The sequence below is a fragment of the Saccopteryx bilineata genome, chromosome 3, assembly GCF_036850765.1.
Source record: "Saccopteryx bilineata isolate mSacBil1 chromosome 3, mSacBil1_pri_phased_curated, whole genome shotgun sequence".
NCBI classification, from domain to species: Eukaryota; Metazoa; Chordata; class Mammalia; order Chiroptera; family Emballonuridae; genus Saccopteryx; species Saccopteryx bilineata.
In genome coordinates this window covers 284,780,874-284,798,239 of record NC_089492.1, presented here as the reverse complement: position 1 = coordinate 284,798,239, position 17,366 = coordinate 284,780,874, and the positions used below count along the sequence as shown (strand labels likewise).

Sequence of the window (17,366 nt, the reverse complement as noted above, 5' to 3'; positions counted from 1 at the left end):
CTATAATATGACACTATGCTCCATTAAATTCAGAATCATTCGTAAAGTTTTCTAACTTATTTTAGAACATGGGTGTTAAGCCTCTTTGGCCTACATCTCCCTGTAGTTCAGGTTTCTTTCTGCCTCCGGGGGACAGTTTCCCCAGAAACATTGGTTCCGTTGCCCAACTTGTTTACCCATTGTTTTCATGACCTTATTTTTATTATCTTTCAAGTCCTGTTGTCACAATCTTTGCTCGAATAGAGTGAGCAGAAATAATCGCTTTTCCTTAAAGGCCCACGAGAAAAGTCTGAGCCACAGGTGCTTGTGAGTGCCTTCTGGAGTCCAGGGTGGGGTCAGTGCCGGAGCTGCCCCAGTTTGTAGCCCTGGCTGTCTGTCGCCGTGTGTCACATCCTCAACACACTGCCCGAAGCTCAGAGAGGGGTAATTGTTAAGAGTTCGCTTTGTAAAACTTGATTGTGGAGTTCCATTTTAATAGTCAGAGCTGTTCTCCAGGGAAACCCCTAAATCAGCCCAGTTGTCTTCAGATGCTAACTTGAGGCTTGCTGCTGTCGGAGTCACATGTCTGCCATTGCCAGGTATGGGCGGCCCGACCCCCTGCTGCGGAGGGAACATGACGTCCGTGTGAGCCTGCAGATGGCCTCCGTGCAGTATGTACACACCCAGCGCTTCCAGGCGGAGGTGGTGGCCTTCATTCAGCACTTCTCCCAGCTGCAAGACGTCCTCGGGCGCCAGCGGGCCGCCATCGAGGGGCAGACGGTAGGTCGGCTTCCTTCTCTACGGTGCCTTTCCAGTTTGACTGATCAGTGGAACTTTTAAGCCTCTAAGATAAATCTGGAAAAGTTCACTAAAAACAGTAAAGGTAATTAGAATTACAATGTCCTCCATGTAGCTGGTTATCTATAGAAATCTTGCTGGGATCTGAGAGCTTATATTTCTTATTCATTACACAGTGTTCTAATTACCTTTACAGTGGAGCTTGAGCTTTCTCTAAAAATGATAAGTGAAATTTATGATAACACTAAAGATTTCTAGCCCTTCTAGGACTTTAGTGAGGATTCTTCTATTGGAAAGAAGTTCTGAAGAATATATAGATATAAAGAAGGATTTTTTTCAAATTGAATTAGAAGTTCCCAAACTTCTTTGTTCATTGCTCCTTAATGTCTTGGCAGTTTTGCCATGGCACATCCTAGGCCAAAAGAAACACCTAATGTGGAAACACCTTTCCATTTACTGAGTAATTAAGACTAAACAATTTAGTAAGTACATATGTCGTAACAATTTAATAACTTTAAAAAATAATAATAAGTGAAAGAAGAAAATTTTAATTTCATTCTCAAATAACCCCAATGACTTATTAGTAGGGTGTATGTGCTCGTGGGTGCCATACAACTTCTCCCATTGGAATCAGACTGGCAGCACAACTTTTATTTCCTGTTCCGCATTCACTTTCTCACGGCTCTTGCCTTTTGTCACAGCAACTGCTTAAGACCTGGCTGCACAAAGATGAGTCATCGTTAAAGGGAATGTTGCGTGGCTTAGCACTGAATGTGAACTGCCTCAAGTTAGTTGTTTGTGCAGTGTCTGACAGATGACGTGTTTGCCTAAAAATTTAACGTGCCATGGTTATATGTATTATATCTCATTTGATCCTTATGACAACCTTGTTTGTTCATTTCTTCTATTATTTAGTGAAAGTTTATTGTGGAATGCTTTGTCACACATTGTGCCAGGTGCTGGGAGTACAATGGAGAACAAGAAAGACATGTCATTGCTCTCTTGGAGCTTATATTTAGTGATTTTTAGCGAGAGAGGAAAGGAGAGAGAGAGATAGGAACACTGATCTGTTCCTGTATGTGCCCTGATCAGGGACTGAGCCAGCAACGTCTGTGCTTTGGGACGATGCTCTGACCAACTGAGCTATCTGGCCAGGGCTTGTTACTGATTTCTAATTTAACTCCATGGTGGTCATAGAATATACTATATATGATTTTAGGTATTTAAATTTATAGATTTATGGCACTTTCTGGGAACCTGAGTTCACCTGATTATAGAATTAGGGAATTAATTGAGCCTCTGAGTCCATTTTCTTTCTTCTTTTAGGTGAGAGACCAAGCCCAGCGCTGCTCACGGATTCTCCTGGATATTGAGGCCGGTGCTCCTGTCCTCCTTATCCCAGAAAGTTCCAGATCAAATAATTTGATTGTAGCAAATTTGGGGAAGTTGAAAGTCAAGAACAAGTTTCTCTTTGCTGGTTTTCCTGGGACCTTTTCCTTACAAGATAAGGTGAGCAGTTAGCACCTGTTCCTTGTTAGTTTCACTAACATTGGAAAAATTCCTATGTTGCCATCAGATGGTTCCTAACTGCTGTTAGTGTATGTAGTTTGAAGAATCATTTTTGACATTTTATTGACATTTTAATTAGCCTTTTAATCGAGATAGTCAAAATTATAACCTTTATTAACTGTATGTTGTAACTTATTTTAGTAAACAAACCGATAGAACCAACCTTCCATCTTTATAATGCTTTTCCTCACTGTTTGACCTCATAATAATCAACTTTTTATGCTATGGGGCTCCTTCAGTGGACCTGATTTGGCCCTAAGTTTAGCTGAAGCCATTTAAATATATCTTAATAATAAAATGTCATTCAGATAGATAGTGCTCTGTGGTTTAAAACTACTTTAGCACTTATTTATTCCTCACAACATTTGGAGGTAGTTGGCACGAGGATTGCTATTATTTTCATTTTACATTTGGAAAAATTGGGGCTTGTTGAGAATAAAGGGTAAAAATGGGAACACCTCCTGAATCACAGACGCCATGCAGAGAGGACCTGGAGGTGGTCTGATTAGCCCTCTCCTGCCGTATTTGCACTGCGGGGACTGAGTGACATTGTTGGAACGAGAAGCGTCTTGTTCTCCGGGTGGGTTTGATGCAGCCTTGCTCGTTTCCACATCTGCTCTTCAGTCTGTGTGCTCATTCAGTGCAGACTCACTTTAGTGTGTCAGAAAAACCCTTTCGGAGATTCCCAGCCAGTTGCGCTCATTCTTAGTCCGCAGCTAGTAACGAAGGGAGAGAGGGAGCCTTGAAGGGGGATGCACGTGAAACTGGATGGTAAGATCTTGTGATGGACAGTAACAGCAGTGAGGTGCTGTCAGCCTGAGCTCTTTACGTACTTGTTCATTTTGTTCTCTCTAGTAACCTAGCAACTCTATCTGGTATGATTAACATCGTTTTTCCAGATAAAGAAATTGAGACTATACTAATTGGATTATACAGCTTGTAAAGAGGATGTGTGGACCTCACACTTGGATGTGTCTGGCTTAACTGTGCTTAACTGTGATTTGATTTTCCCTCCCGGTATTAGGGTTAGGGTTATGTGGGGAAAATCAGCTGACAGAGGCTGTTCCGGCTCTGTGTCTTACTGGCCCTTCCTGCATAGCTCTCGCTCTTTGAATTTTCTAGAGGGCGGGGCAGGAGTTCATGAAAATAACTTCAATATAATAACTCCAAAGACTGTTACAGAAAATATATAAACTTGAGCAGTTACTGTTAGCCTCTCTAGGGATAGAAAGAAAAGATGAAAGAGAGCGAGTAGGGGTAGTCTTTACCAGGATCTTGCGAAGAACCTCGACTCAGTTCAGAAAGTAATAGAAAGATAGTATCTGTTAACAACGCCCAAACTCAAATTTAATGTTATGACTTTTAAATTACTCTCTCTGTGTTTTCCATTCCTTTTACTTCTTACTCATCCATTTACTCATCGGTACTAACCTAAACATCTTGAACTGAAAATATTTGGTTCGGTGAGTGGGAACGGATAGAGCGAAGGTGGGCCAGTGGCAGTCATGGGAACCACATCCACATGTTGGAACCTTGGGCTCAGGACCCAGAGTGGGGTGTTTGGACATAGGGTGAGAGGTCCTGCTATCCATAGATCATCTTACAGCTGCTCGCTCAAACCAGACTTCGTGGTGGGAGCGGAGGGTGAAACCCAGACCGCAGCGGTTAGCGCTGCAAAGGCAGGTGCTCGCTGGGCTCACGCAGGCTCTACACACACACCGTCAACATGGGATCAGCCTCTATTGCTCCTTCCACAGTCGGCCTAGTAGGGGGCTAGTAACCTTGGCCTTGATGAAGAAAATTGGTTTTCATAGTTGAGATTGAAGCATTTTGCTGCTTGCTGACTCAAAGACCATAAAAGAAAAATTTGTTCATAAAAAGAAAGATTGGTAACTACTTCTAAACTTTCTAATTAATTCACTTTTCCCTAGTATGAGACGTTTATAATTACATGACTAGATATTAAACAAATGTATCAGAAATGGTGTTTGCACATGCATGTTGTCCCCATTGGTATCTCAGGAAATCGCATCTTTGTCCCAACTCCGCTGCCATTACTGTCCAACAGTAATGTCTTTTGAGTCTATGGTAAGTTTTCTGGAACATATTTGTTTTGTAGTAAGTCCTTCTTTGGAGACCTACAATTTTAAGGAAAAGATTAGGTAGAGCCAGAATAAGTGGTCAAGTTCAATAAGACCATTTCTGTTTCTCTACTCTCCTGAGAAGGGGGAGGGCTGAGTTTTTCTATCTAATATCTCTGTCTATGGGTTTATGAGCTGACACTGAAGTTAGCCTAACAAAACATTGCCAAAATAGCTCAAGAAATCTTTGTAGATCAGTTTCTATTTGTTAAGTAAGCCAAATAACTATATTGTTTGTAGCATTTTAATGAAAAACTTTCCCTGTATTTGTTTTTGAGGATTTGATTTTAAGTGGCAGTGCATACAAGGATCGCTTTCTCGTCAAGGTATAATATGCTTTTTGCCTTTTGGTTATTCTGAAAACCTTATGGGATTCAGCAGTCAATTCACACTCCTATGCCTAAGAAAATAAATTTTTAAAAATTGACCCTTTCGGGCCCTGGCCAGTTGGCTCAGCGGTAGAGCGTCGGCCTGGCGTGCGGGGGACCCGGGTTCGATTCCTGGCCAGGGCACATGGGGGAAGCGCCCATTTGCTTCTCCACCCCCACCCCCTCCTTCCTCTCTGTCTCTCTCTTCCCCTCCTGCAGCCAAGGCTCCATTGGAGCAAGGATGGCCCAGGCGCTGGGGATGGCTCCTTGGCCTCTGCCCCAGGTGCTAGAGTGGCTCTGGTCGCTGCAGAGCGACACCCCGGAGGGGCAGAGCATCGCCCCTGGTGGGCGTGCCGGGTGGATCCCAGTCTGGCGCATGCGGGAGTCTGTCTGACTGTCTCTCCCCGTTTCCAGCTTCAGAAAAATACAAAAAAAAAAAAAAAATTGACCCTTTCGGCCCTGGCTGGTTGGCTCAGCAGTAGAGCGTTGGCCCGGCGTGTGGAAGTCCCGGGTTCGATTCCCGGCCAGGGCACACAGGAGAAGCACCCATCTGCTTCTCCACCCTTCCCCCTCTCCTTCCTTTCTATCTCTCTCTTCCTCTCCCACAGCCAAGGCTCCATTGGAGCAAAGTTGGCCCAGGCGCTGAGGATGGCTCCATGGCCTCCGTCTCAGGTGCTAAAATGGCTTCTGTTGCAATGGAGCAACACCCCAGATGGGCAGAGCATCGCTCCTTAGTAGGCATGCTGCGTGGTTCTCTGTCGGGTGCATGCGGGATTCTGTCTGCCTCCCTGCTTCTTACTTAAGAAAAATAGAAAAAAATAAATTAAAATAATTGACCCTTTCAAAAATCTCATGACTTGGGAAAGTCTGCATATCTTTGTGTGTGTGTGTGTGTGTGTGTGTGTGTGAGAGAGAGAGAGAGAGAGAGTGTGTATATGTGTTTGTCTCACTTTTCTCCTGTGTAGAGAAGTTCTTAAGGACCATGGTAAGCAATTTTTTCTTTCCTTCTTTTAGCTCTCGGCAGTATTTTCTTGGTGATCTAGTTTTATTTGCTTGAATCCTAGGAAAGCCTTATCTCGTTACATACCAGTGGTTGTTCTGTGGAATTCCATAAGGGCTTCTTGGAGTGTGTCGCCTGTTCAAGTATTTATAGTCAGATAAACAGATCTCTGCAGCTTGCCCCTCCATGTGTATGGTCAAGCTCAGCTGATTTTTTTTTTTTGCCTACATAAAGTGAATAATTACTTTCCTCACCAAAAATCACTTTACATTTACCTTTTGCCCTTGAAGACGTTTACACGCGTGAGGTTTGTCTAGTGTGCATTCCAGCGGTTCAAGAACAGGAAGTAATCCTGAAATCAAAGCTTGCAGAGGGGTTATTTGCCTTCGAGCCTCCTGACTCCTGTGTGCTCAGAATTGTTTTACATAAATCCATGTTTTAATGAGCGCAGGTTTGGACTTCTTACATGTGCTTTTCCTTTCATTTTTCTCAATCATAGCTTGTGCTTAAACCATAATTTCTAAGTCAGCCTTTCAAAAGCTTTGAGTTAATCTCCTCAGGCCGTTGATTTATTTAAACCAACTACAGAGAGGACGTAGAGATGAATCAAATGAAAGAGCAACAAATACTCTCTGGAGTTTAAATAAACGAAGCACAGGGGAAGGCTTCTAATGTTGAAATACTTAAATAATAGCATTTACCTAGTAATTTGCCTTGCAAAACAAATTTCAGAAAGTCAGAACTGGTTTCTTTCACTGTTACATGTAATTACTGCGCAAGATAATGGTGAAGGAGAATGCTGTTCTGTCTCCCTCTCAGATGCCCAGAGGAGCAGGCACTCAGGGCAGTGGGGTGGGGAGACCACCTTCCCCCATGTGCTCTGGAGGAGGGGTCGGGGCCGTGCAGATGCATGGCTCCGAGGCTGGGCAAAGAAGCCAGGGGGTGTTTAAAGTCAGTTATTGAATCATTCTGGTGGGAAAGGTTTACCCCTGTTAGCAGTTAGAAGCGCTAAATATGTAAGAGCAGTGTGTAGTATTTTCAGTAGAGCTATAGCATTTATTTTACTCTGGATTAGCCCTTAATCTTTATGTCCTTGAACAGAAACATAATAGGAATGGCCAATCACCTATGTTTCCCATTTTGTTTTCATTGTACACAGTTAACTCAGAGAGATAGGAAATGTAAACTGGTGAGGGAGAGCTTTTGTAAAGTGCAAACACATTATGATAGGTGAGTTCCATTGGAACCACGATGACTGTTAGATACATTTCTTAGAACAGTAAGCCCCTCCTCTCCAGTAAAGCAAGAATATATCATATGGCTGAGAGATTTGCTTTTGCTGCATTTTACCTAGATTAAACCACTGGCAATTAGCATTTTAACAGTTGCTCTTAAGAGGAAATATAAAATCTTCCTGCAAAATTGCCAATTTCCAACAGTGTAATTATATGTAACATCTCTGCAAATAATTACATGTTGCGTATGCCGTGACCCTTTTACTCTTCTATTTATGGGATCTGGTTGTCTTGGGAAGTGCCAAGTGTAGAGTCTTTGAAGAGCCCAGTGACTGGGATGGATGAGACTTGCACGATAGTAAAGACACCACCCCCATTCTGGCCATCTAGTTTGATTTTGGTTTTTTTTCCCCCCAGGAATCTGTGCCTTCAGCTTCCCCAATGGGTACTCCCAAGCACAGCGTGAAAAAAATGACCAGCACAGAGGACCCGAAGGGCAGCTGTTCGGAGGGGCTGTTCATGACGCCTCCTGTTGGAACGAGTCTAGGTAGCCTGAAGAGTGACTGTGTGCCCAGTACCTCGACCAAGCAGCCAGGGCAACAGGCCACACCCCCCGTCGGCCAGGTGTCCAGTAGTCCAGGTAAAAGGGGAGAAAGGAACTGCGTCAGGAAGGTGGGGAAATGCACGAGACACTTGCAGGAACCTAAGGGGGTGGGGTGGGGTGCACCCTGAACAAGCAGATGCTGACAGCGTAGTAGCGTGTCTTCGGTGATAATCGAGTTTTGATGTTACTGTAGTAGGCTTAAGGAATTTAGGATGTAGATTTAGCATTGGGTTAAATTAGCAAGGCGATGGGAATAAAGATACTTAGATCGTCTATTAGGATTTTTTTCTTATAGGTCAACCTAGTTGCCACCAGATGGTGATATTATGACTAGAACGACTCTTGCATCCTTAGACACATCCATTAGTCAGACACTATCCTTCCAAAGTCACTATTTAACTCTGAAAAATAGAAACGGACTCTTTTAAAAAATATTAGTGTGAATTAGGTAGCCACAGAAATATGTCTTTTAAAAGATGTGAACCATCTAGTTATAGGTACCCTGCTCTGGGACTTAAGAATGGGTCTATTCCAGATGAGAGTCTGGTTTGGGCCTTTTAGTTTTTCAGTGTGTTCTGGTTGGGCGAGGGATCGGAAAGGTGAGGTGCTGCTCCGGGGGGCCAGAGGGGAGCAGAACATGGTTAGCAACAAAAATCAGTGCCCTGTGATTGGACTTGGGGGGATGTGGGACACGAGCTGAGGGAGACTGCTGAGTTCTTTTCTTAGACGTGAGGAAGAGTCAACTCCCTGCCGTGCCTTATAGTCCCAGAGGCAACAGGACGGTGGTCACATTGATGACTAAATGTGATAATAGAATGATCACCATGCCTGTAGTTATTGAACATTTAGTATAAGCCAGACATTGTGGCCCATTCTTTACTTAAATGATCATATTTTATCCTCATAACACCCCTTACAGGGTTTTATTTTTATCCCCATTTTACAGAGGAAGAGACAAAGGCTAGGAGAAATTAAGTGACTTTACCTGCCTGCAGTTCTGTGGATAGTAAATGGTAGCACTGGACTGTGAGCCTAGGCAGCCCGACTCCAGAACCTGAATTCTTACACATGTGATGCTGCCCGTCACTCTGTGTTTGTCTCACTTACGGAGCAGGACCGGGGCGCACTCGGGGCACCGCTCGGGGCACGCTGCCTTCTGCTGCCGTTGCGCGGACGGACCGTGCTGGTTAGCACTAGGGCTGGCCTCACAGACCAGGAGTGATTTGAACTATGGAAAGATCTCTTTCTGACATGGTTTCTCCTCCTGATTTTCTATTTATTTCTGAAATTCCTCTGTTTTTGTCTAAGATTGGGTTAAGGCAGTGGCTGTCACGCTTCTGTGTGTCCCTAGGATTCTGTGATGACCCCAAGGAGTCCCTGGAGCTCTTTCCTCCCCTCCCTTCCCCCCTGCTTTCAGATCAGCTTCTCTTTTATCAACCACAGAGTCACCAGTGTAGTCAGACGATCAAGAACTAATGTATGTAGTGCCTGCTTTATGCCAGGCATTATAATACTGTGTTCCTTTGTATATTAACATGCCATTAGACACAGTTCCTGCCACCATGTGAATAACATGAGAAAGACACAAAATAAGCATCTCGCTATGGAGAGATTAAGATGTTACAGGAAAGATGGAAGTACAGAGAGAACAAAGGTTTATGTGGTCTAGGCCAGTGGTCTCCAACCTTTTTTGGGCCACAGACCGGTTTAATGTCAGAAAATATTTTCATGGACCGGCCTTTAGGGTGGGATGGATAAATGTATCATGTGACCGAGACAAGCGTCAAGAGTGAGTCTTAGACGGATGTAGCGGAGGGAATCTGGTCATTTTAAAAAAATAAAACACCATTCAAACTTAAATATAAATAAAACGGAAATAATGTAAGTTATTTATTCTTTCTCTGCGGACTGGTACCAAATGGCTCACGGACTGGTACCAGTCCACGGCCTGGGGGTTGGGGACCACTGGTCTAGGCAAGCATGAAGGTGGTTCGGATCACATCCTTGGTGATGGAATGGTTACACGTGATATATGGTTGAAAAAGCATTTTGTCGCTGGGAGATTGTGTAATCTTTGGGTAATGTTATCTCCATGGGAGACGCCTGTTGGATGTCCTGGGAGGGAATGCATGTTAAGTGAGTTTAATCGTAAACCTTTTAGGCTCAGTTAGTGTCTCAGGACAGCAGTGAGACACTGAGGGAATGTGGCACAATATATACCTGACTTGGAGGTGAGCAGGCAGGGAGTGTGTCGCACATAGAGCGTTGCGTGGGGAGGTCTTGGTGCCAGAGTGGAGACTGCTGGACACCTAGTCTTCTGACGCAGGCAGTTCTAAACATTCTCCCAGGACAGAATGAACTTGCTTTGACTTTTTGGTGGTGTTGAGGGCCAGCCCTTGCTGGGTCCCCTTTGCTTCACTCCCTCTTCCCTTGGGTCCGTGTAGAAGACCATGTCTGCCTGCTGGATTGCATTGTCGTGGATCTACAGGATATGGACATCTTTGCTGCGGAGAGACGTCCGCGGGAGTATTCTAAGGCCCTCGACAACAGTAGCGGGGACCTGATCTTCCCCTCCTACTTTGTGCGGCAGACAGGAGGGAGCCTCTTAACCGAGCCGTGCAGGCTGAAACTGCAGGTGGAAAGGAATCTGGACAAGTGAGTATTTTATGTGTGAATAACTCTCATAAATAGAGTCTTTATAAGTCGGAAATCTGTGCTTTTAGGGAAGTCTGAAAGCAAATAGGTATTCACTTATTTTTTCATCTATTTAACACATCTTCTTTGAGTCCCTACTGTGTGATAGAGGGCTACTATGATGAAAGAAAAATCTTCGTCCTCACAGAGCTTACATTTTGTTGAGGGATGTAGGAAGGCAAGTAGATGCTTCTAACTTAATGTCGAGTCATCAGCTTTGTTATAGGATCACAACAGGCGCCTTGGAAGCAGAGGACAGGACATAAGTAGTTTAGCAGGGTCTGTGGTGAGGGTAGGGAGGTGGTGATGGCAGGGAAAGTATTTTAGAAGATGCAGGGTTTGGACATTCAAAGGTAATAGATTCTGGGCCTGGTGTTGCTATTTACCCTGGAGCGCCTTGCAATCAGAATAACCGTTTATGTGCAGTTTTGCCCATTTCACTCCATTAAACAATATGAAAGCACTCCCTAAACACTAATGAACTGACTCTAATTTACCTTTTAATGAGCCTCAAAACATAGGATGCTTTTTTTTATAGTTTAGAACATTATTTCAGTTGTCATGAGTCCTATACCTGGCTGGGAAAGGTCTGGGAAATACACATTCCCAGAGCCTAATCCAGGGTTTCTCAACCACCGGTCTTCCAGAAATTTGTGCCGGTCCAGATGCTATAATCTTCATACAACATCAGGGTGGTTACGTCTTTCACAGACCGGCACAAGCCTGAGTCCCCCAGAAGCTGACTCTCAGGGTCAAGCCCCTGTGCACATTAACAAGGTCCGGCGGTGGTGTCTCTGCCCACCTGGCCTGTGTGCGGACTGGAAGCCCCCATTTACCGTGCATGACGGCTCTTAGCTTGAGTGTTGGTTTTGGAGAAAGCAGTGGCCTGTGCATCTCCGCCCCGCGGACAGATGAAGAGTGTCCCTAAAGCATGGCGCCCTTCGGGAAGCAGCCTCCGTGGCGGTGTGGACGTGATTTGAATCCCTCTGTGGCCACTCCCTTTGCAGTCCTTGGGTTGGGGCAGGTCCCTTCATGTCACTTCTTGATTTCTGTCCGGAGGGGTGATATGGTGTAGCCGCTCTTGCAGGGTTTTTTGCGTCTCGTTCTTATTTGTTGTTCAAGTGCTCCTGGCTGGCGTTCAGTTATGGTTGGCATGGGCTGTATTTGGTTTACTGGCTTAGCAGACTTAAGACGAGCTTCATTATTTAGAAATTGAACACTTTGTTTTCTTTTCGAGTAATGCTTCCAAAACAAAATGTGCTTTGCTACTCTCCTTATCTAAACTTTACCGACTTTCATCAGCGTTTATGTGCAAATAAATATACTGTGTTAGCCCAGATAGAAGGTGCGAAGTGAACCTAAGGTGTCCTATCAGCTCCTTGCTCCTCATGGACAGGAGCCTCGAGGGCTCGCCAGTCCCTCCAGCCTTTCCCCGTTGACTGCCTCACTGGTCCCTTCCCCTCCACTGCACGTAGGATTTTCTCCCTAGACAAATAATGTCTCACACTTCTTTTCCCCTTATCCCAACGCTCTATTTTGTATACTTGGAGCATGGTGTCTGCAGATGTATCAGGCCCACTTCACCCCTGGGAGGGTAGGGAACAGGGTCTTCAGTGGCGATGAGATGTATTACCCCTCAACCTGGGCTTCTTCTGCTTGGCTCCTGCCCCTGTCAGCTGAGATGGGCCCCTGATACGGATTTGGTCCTCAGGTCCCATTGGGGCTCTGTAAAACCCCGATTTCTCCCTTCAGTTCTCACTGAGTCTGAAGAGTTCAATCAAGAGCTTGTCATCTTTCTTGCCTTTTCAACTGTAATGTTTAATTTTTTTCTGAGTCTCATGATTTTTTTTATTAATATATTAGTTAACTCATTAGATTTGGGAACTCTGTAAATGTTGATTTGGGGAGAAAAGGAGCTTTTTAGTTGAAACATGACAGTTGTACTAACTGGCTTCATTTGGAGCCTCATAGAATTTTTGTCATTGGAGGTTAGGAATTGACCAGTTGATAATGTTGGTGGATACTTTGTAGCTCTTATATTTGGGTGTGAGCTGTGATAATGTTATTTAGTGATTTGTCTTGTCTTTTCTCACAGAGAGATAAGTCATACTGTGCCGGACATATCTATCCATGGTAACCTCTCCTCAGTCCACTGCTCCCTGGACCTGTGCAAGTACAAGCTGATCCGGGGTTTACTAGAGAACAACCTTGGAGAGCCCATTGAGGAGTTTATGCGGCCTTATGACTTACAAGACCCAAGAATTCACGTGAGTGAAGCCTTGTGTCCCTCTGTGGCTCTTGTTGTCTCTGCTCATGGTCCCCGTGCATGTGTTCCTCAGATCACCTGGGGGAAGAAGACAGAACAATAGCAAGTTAGATTCCGTGCCACATGAATGCACTTTTAGGTTGGCATCATCAGCTGTGAATTGATCAGCGTTTTCTTTTTCTAGACTGTTCTTAGTGGAGAAGTGTACACATGCATGTGCTTCCTCATTGACATGGTGAACGTAAGTCTGGAGCTGAAAGATCCGAAAGGAAGAGGAGGCGCTGGGTCCCTGGCGAGGTGTGGCTCGAGTTATATTATTCTGTAATAACAGTGACGTTGCAGAAACATTGATACAAACAATCCATGTGTTTCGCTTTGGCAGAGAACGGGGGTTCCGGCATGATGGTTCACAGCTGAATGTGGTCTTCACAGTGCTTTTCCAAAGTGTAAATTCATTGCTGTATACGCCAAGCTAGCTTAGGCTGTGCCGTAGCAGCAGGCACTCTGCAGCACCAGCCACTGAGGACGGTGGAGGTGTTTTCTCCTCAGGCTGCGTGGGTCTCGGGCTGCTCTGCCCCTGTAGTCTCTGCAGCCGGCAAAGCAGACGGATTCTGGATGTGCCTGCGGGAGAAACAAGAGCTCGGGACAGTCTAAGTGGCAATTAGGGCTCTTGCCAGCCTGTGGGGCTAGAACATGGTCCTACGCTTGCACGCGGGAGGCGGGATGTGCAGTCTTGCTGCGTGTCTGTGTAGGGGAGACACACACTGGTAAGGAGCACTGTGACTCCTTCACTGGTCAACATTTGAAGTTTGGGGGTTTTCGCACAAAAGGCTGGAGTTTCAGTTTCTTTTGAAAAATTGTAGGCTTTGGTCATACTGGCCCATGTTTTCAGTTGGAAGCCCTGGCAGTTGAGTAGCAACTTGGGAAACCTTCAGAAAGGGCATGTGCTCACCTAGTGGGTTCCCTTATTTATATCGCTTGCTTGGACAGTGTAGACCAGGAGTTGATTAACGTTAGGGACCTCCCGAATGCATTGTGTTGTCACACTCGGTCCCCTTGCCTTGAGATCTCTCGGCAGGTCTGTCAGGTTGTGCAGCTATTACTTCCCTTTTCCAGAGAGGGGTTCTGACTAGCGTAAGATCATGTGGCTGGTAAAGGGCTCGGATTTGAAAATAGGACTTTGGGACTAGTGATTTCCTCACAGAACACTGTCTCTTACTCAGTCTTTCCCTTGACAATGACTCCGGCCGGTATCCGGCTCAGCTGATGAGAACATGGCACACTGAAGCTGGCACTCCCCAGGATTGTCTTGGTAGTTGCAATGTTTTTTTTGTGTGTGTGATGACTGGCCATGCCCTCAGTTTTTTTCAATATGGAGTAATTCCCTATAGATCTTTGTGATGGTACTAAGTCATTATGAGTTGTTCATTGCAACTTTCTCTGTTGCTAAAAACAGTCAGTCCCAAATGCATTTCCTGTTGGTGGATGAGTTGCATTATTTCTCTGTAATGAAGGGTATTATTTGTTCTGGTAGTTCCCATGAAGCTACAGTGTGGTCTTATATAAAAATTTAGCAAGTTTTGGAGAGAGAATCCTCCAGGCAGGCTAGGAGTTGACAGGTCAAGGCTTAAAGGGACCCTTGACATCCAGGGAGAATTATTACATATAAGTATACAGCCTTCTGAGCCTTAAAAGAAGAAATACAGATGCTAATGAACCAGGACTAGAAACCATTTGTGGTGTTGTTATTCCTCATGAAGCTCCAGTGGACAGGAGCAGCTTTTTGGAAATGGGAGGTAAGGTGCCGGGCACAGTGACAGTACGTCCACTTTGAGGAGCCTGGTAAAATCAATGAGAGATCTCAGAATGAAAGTCACTTTCCTTCATAGAACTTCCGCATATTTCTTATTTTGTTCTTTTATCTTGAACTCACAAGATTTTGTAAAAGGGGAACAGCTTAACATCTTGTCTGATTTCTTCCTTTTAGATTTGACTTCAAGAAATGTAAACTGCTCTTTGAGAGCTTTTCCAACCAGACAAAGTCTGTGAACCTGGTTTCGCATTCCATGATGGCTTTCGACACGCGCTATGCTGGGCAGAAGACCAGTCCTGGCACGGCCAACGTCTTCAGCTGCATCTTTCAGCCCTCCAAGAACAGCAGCACCGCCCAGGGGTCCATTCAGATCGAGTTGCATTTCAGGTAATACATCCAGAACCCGACGCTGCCTCCATTTAGTGAGATATTTCCTTTTATGGTCAAGGCCATGTCGGCTTTAGAGCATCATAGGACCAAGGAATCACTGAAAAGAGAAAATATAAATTCATAATGGCACGTGAGCGCAGTGTAATGTCTATTGGTTTAGTATTCCTCTAACTTTGCAGCTTCATTTATTGGCCAAAAGGTGTCTCTGTTGTTGTTTTTTGGGGTTTTTTTAAGTACAGTAGTTTAGAGTTTAGCAAGATCCTTGAAATCAACCTGTCTGTAAGCTGCAGACTTTTAATATGTAAAGCAACCTGGGAGCAAAGAACTATGACTTATTTAAGGAAAAGAAAGACTTTTGTCTATAGAAATAACAGAAGGGAAGGTGGTTTTAATTTGCATTACCGATTTATTTATGCAAGTCATGCTGACTTACTTTTCCATTAAAAAGAGCTTTAGCCTCTTTGAGCTATAGATTATGTTGTGTTTTTTTTGGTATTACAAGAGGCAGTTTTGTGTGCGGAAAATGTGAATGTTTTGGAATCATCCAGATCTGGGCTTGAAACCTCCATTTACCACTTTTTAGCTTTGTGTCCCTAGGACAAGTTGTTTAACCTTTTTTAAAAATTTATTTAGCAAGGGAGAGAAAGAGACAGACAGACAGGAAGGGAGAGAGATGAGAAGCATCAATTCTTCCTTGTGGCACTTTAGTTGTGCTTTGATTGTTTTCTCATATGTGCCTTGACTGGGGGGCTCTAACTGAGCCATTGACCCCTGGCTCAAGCCAGCAACCTTGGGTTTCAAGCCAGTGACCTTGGGCTCAAGCCAGCGACCATGGGGTTATGTTTATGATCCTGTGCTCAAGCCGGTGACTTTGGTGTTTCAAACCTGGGTCCTCAGCATCCCGGGTCAGCACTCTATCCACTGAGCCACCCCCTCCCCCATGTCTTTTCTAATGGTCTTCAGGCCCCACTTCCAGTGATTGGGCTAATTGTTGTCAGGTGATAGGGTGGTGTGGCTTTGCAGCTCCTGTTTGGAGGGGATGTTTATTTGAGCAGGAGGCTTGCATAGATTTGGTCCATCTGCAGAAGCAATATCTTTTGGGGTTGCTTTATCATTATTTTTTTTTTCTTTTTTTGGCAGAGACAGAGAGAGTTAAAAGAGAGGGACAGACAGACAGGAAGAGAGAGAGATGAGAAACATGAGAAACGTCAGTTCTTCGTTGTGGCTCCTTAATTGTTCATTGCTTTCTCATATGTGCCTTGACCTTGGGGCTACAGCAGACCAAGTGACCCTTTGCTCAAGCCAGCGACCTTGAGTTCAAGCTGGTGAGCTTGGCTCAAACCAGATGAACCCGTGCTCAAGCTGGCGACCTCGGGGTCTCGAACCTGGGTCCCCACATCTCAATCCGACGCTCTATCCACTGTGCCACCGCCTGGTCAAACACTTGATTATTATTATTGATTTAGCTTCCCCAACTATCAGCTACTTTTTCAACCTATCATGTTTTTAATGTATAAGCGGCCTTGAGATATTCTATTTATACACTCAAGGTATATAATTTCTTGGAGTGAAATAATAAAGTCACCTTGGCTTTTGCTAACAGAAGCACCATTGTTAGTGAGAGGGTTAACATGTTCTCTTGATTGGAACTTTTGAACGCTTTCTGTGTTTCAAGAAGAATTGCTCTTTTGTTGGGTTTTGTGTGTCAAATATAAATCACTTCACAGGGTTTCAAGGCTTGAAATATTTTCCAGAAAACGGATCAGACACACTTTGACTTTCCAGTTAGCGCATGGCTCTGACGATCTGTGTTCAGAACGGGGTGGAAAATTTTTACTGAGGGCAACATTTTTTCTCTATTACAAAAGGGTGAAGTGTTTCTGAGAAAAATGCTGTGTCTGTATGAAGGAGACATACATCACTGTGCCCTTTCTAGGGGCAGCGAGCCAGGTTCAGGAGAAATGAGAGAAGCCAGCCTTCCAGATCGCTCCAAATTAGAATTAGGGGCCCTTTTAAGGCAGGGGACCAGGTAGATGGAGTCGCCAGAGCCCCAGAGTCGCTTTGGGCTCTTAGGACAAAGTTTAACCTGGAAATCCCTAGAGAAGTGTCCCTCACCCATTTTCCTCTGTGCAGCCTGTCTCTGCTACTGTGTACTGATAGGGCTGGGCCAGGCCTGGGGGTCCTCCTTGGTTTTTCACCTCAAATCTAGAATTTGGGGAAATGAGACTACAAAATGAATGTTCTCTCTTGCCCTCCCCCAATTCCACTTCTCGGGTGCTTGGGGTTATACCCCCAGCAGATGTCACCTTATTTCCCCTCCTTCCCAGGGCAGGTCCCGCTGGGGAGACTCTAGCACTAGAATGTAGACGTGGTGTGGGGAGAGATGTGATTCTAGACATCAAGGCAGGAGCACCTCATTGATCTCCTTGAAATAGCCTGTAGGGAAGGGAACTGACATTCGTCAGACACCCGCCCAGTGCCGGGACTTCATCTCCCGCAGTGCTAGCAT

The 17,366-nt window shown here is 44.8% G+C and overlaps 1 protein-coding gene across 5 annotated transcripts in view; it reads left to right on the top strand.

The window, feature by feature from the left end:
• Positions 1–17,366, top strand: part of VPS13D (vacuolar protein sorting 13 homolog D) — a 242,546-nt gene that overhangs the window by 55,879 nt on the left and 169,301 nt on the right. For all 5 annotated transcript variants that reach the window (XM_066270406.1, XM_066270404.1, XM_066270403.1 and 2 more), the window contains 7 exons: positions 579–759; positions 2,104–2,286; positions 7,508–7,730; positions 10,139–10,349; positions 12,484–12,655; positions 12,839–12,951; positions 14,642–14,854. In XM_066270406.1, coding sequence (XP_066126503.1) covers positions 579–759; positions 2,104–2,286; positions 7,508–7,730; positions 10,139–10,349; positions 12,484–12,655; positions 12,839–12,951; positions 14,642–14,854 — 1,296 coding nt within the window. The remainder of the gene's footprint in view (positions 1–578; positions 760–2,103; positions 2,287–7,507; positions 7,731–10,138; positions 10,350–12,483; positions 12,656–12,838; positions 12,952–14,641; positions 14,855–17,366) is intronic.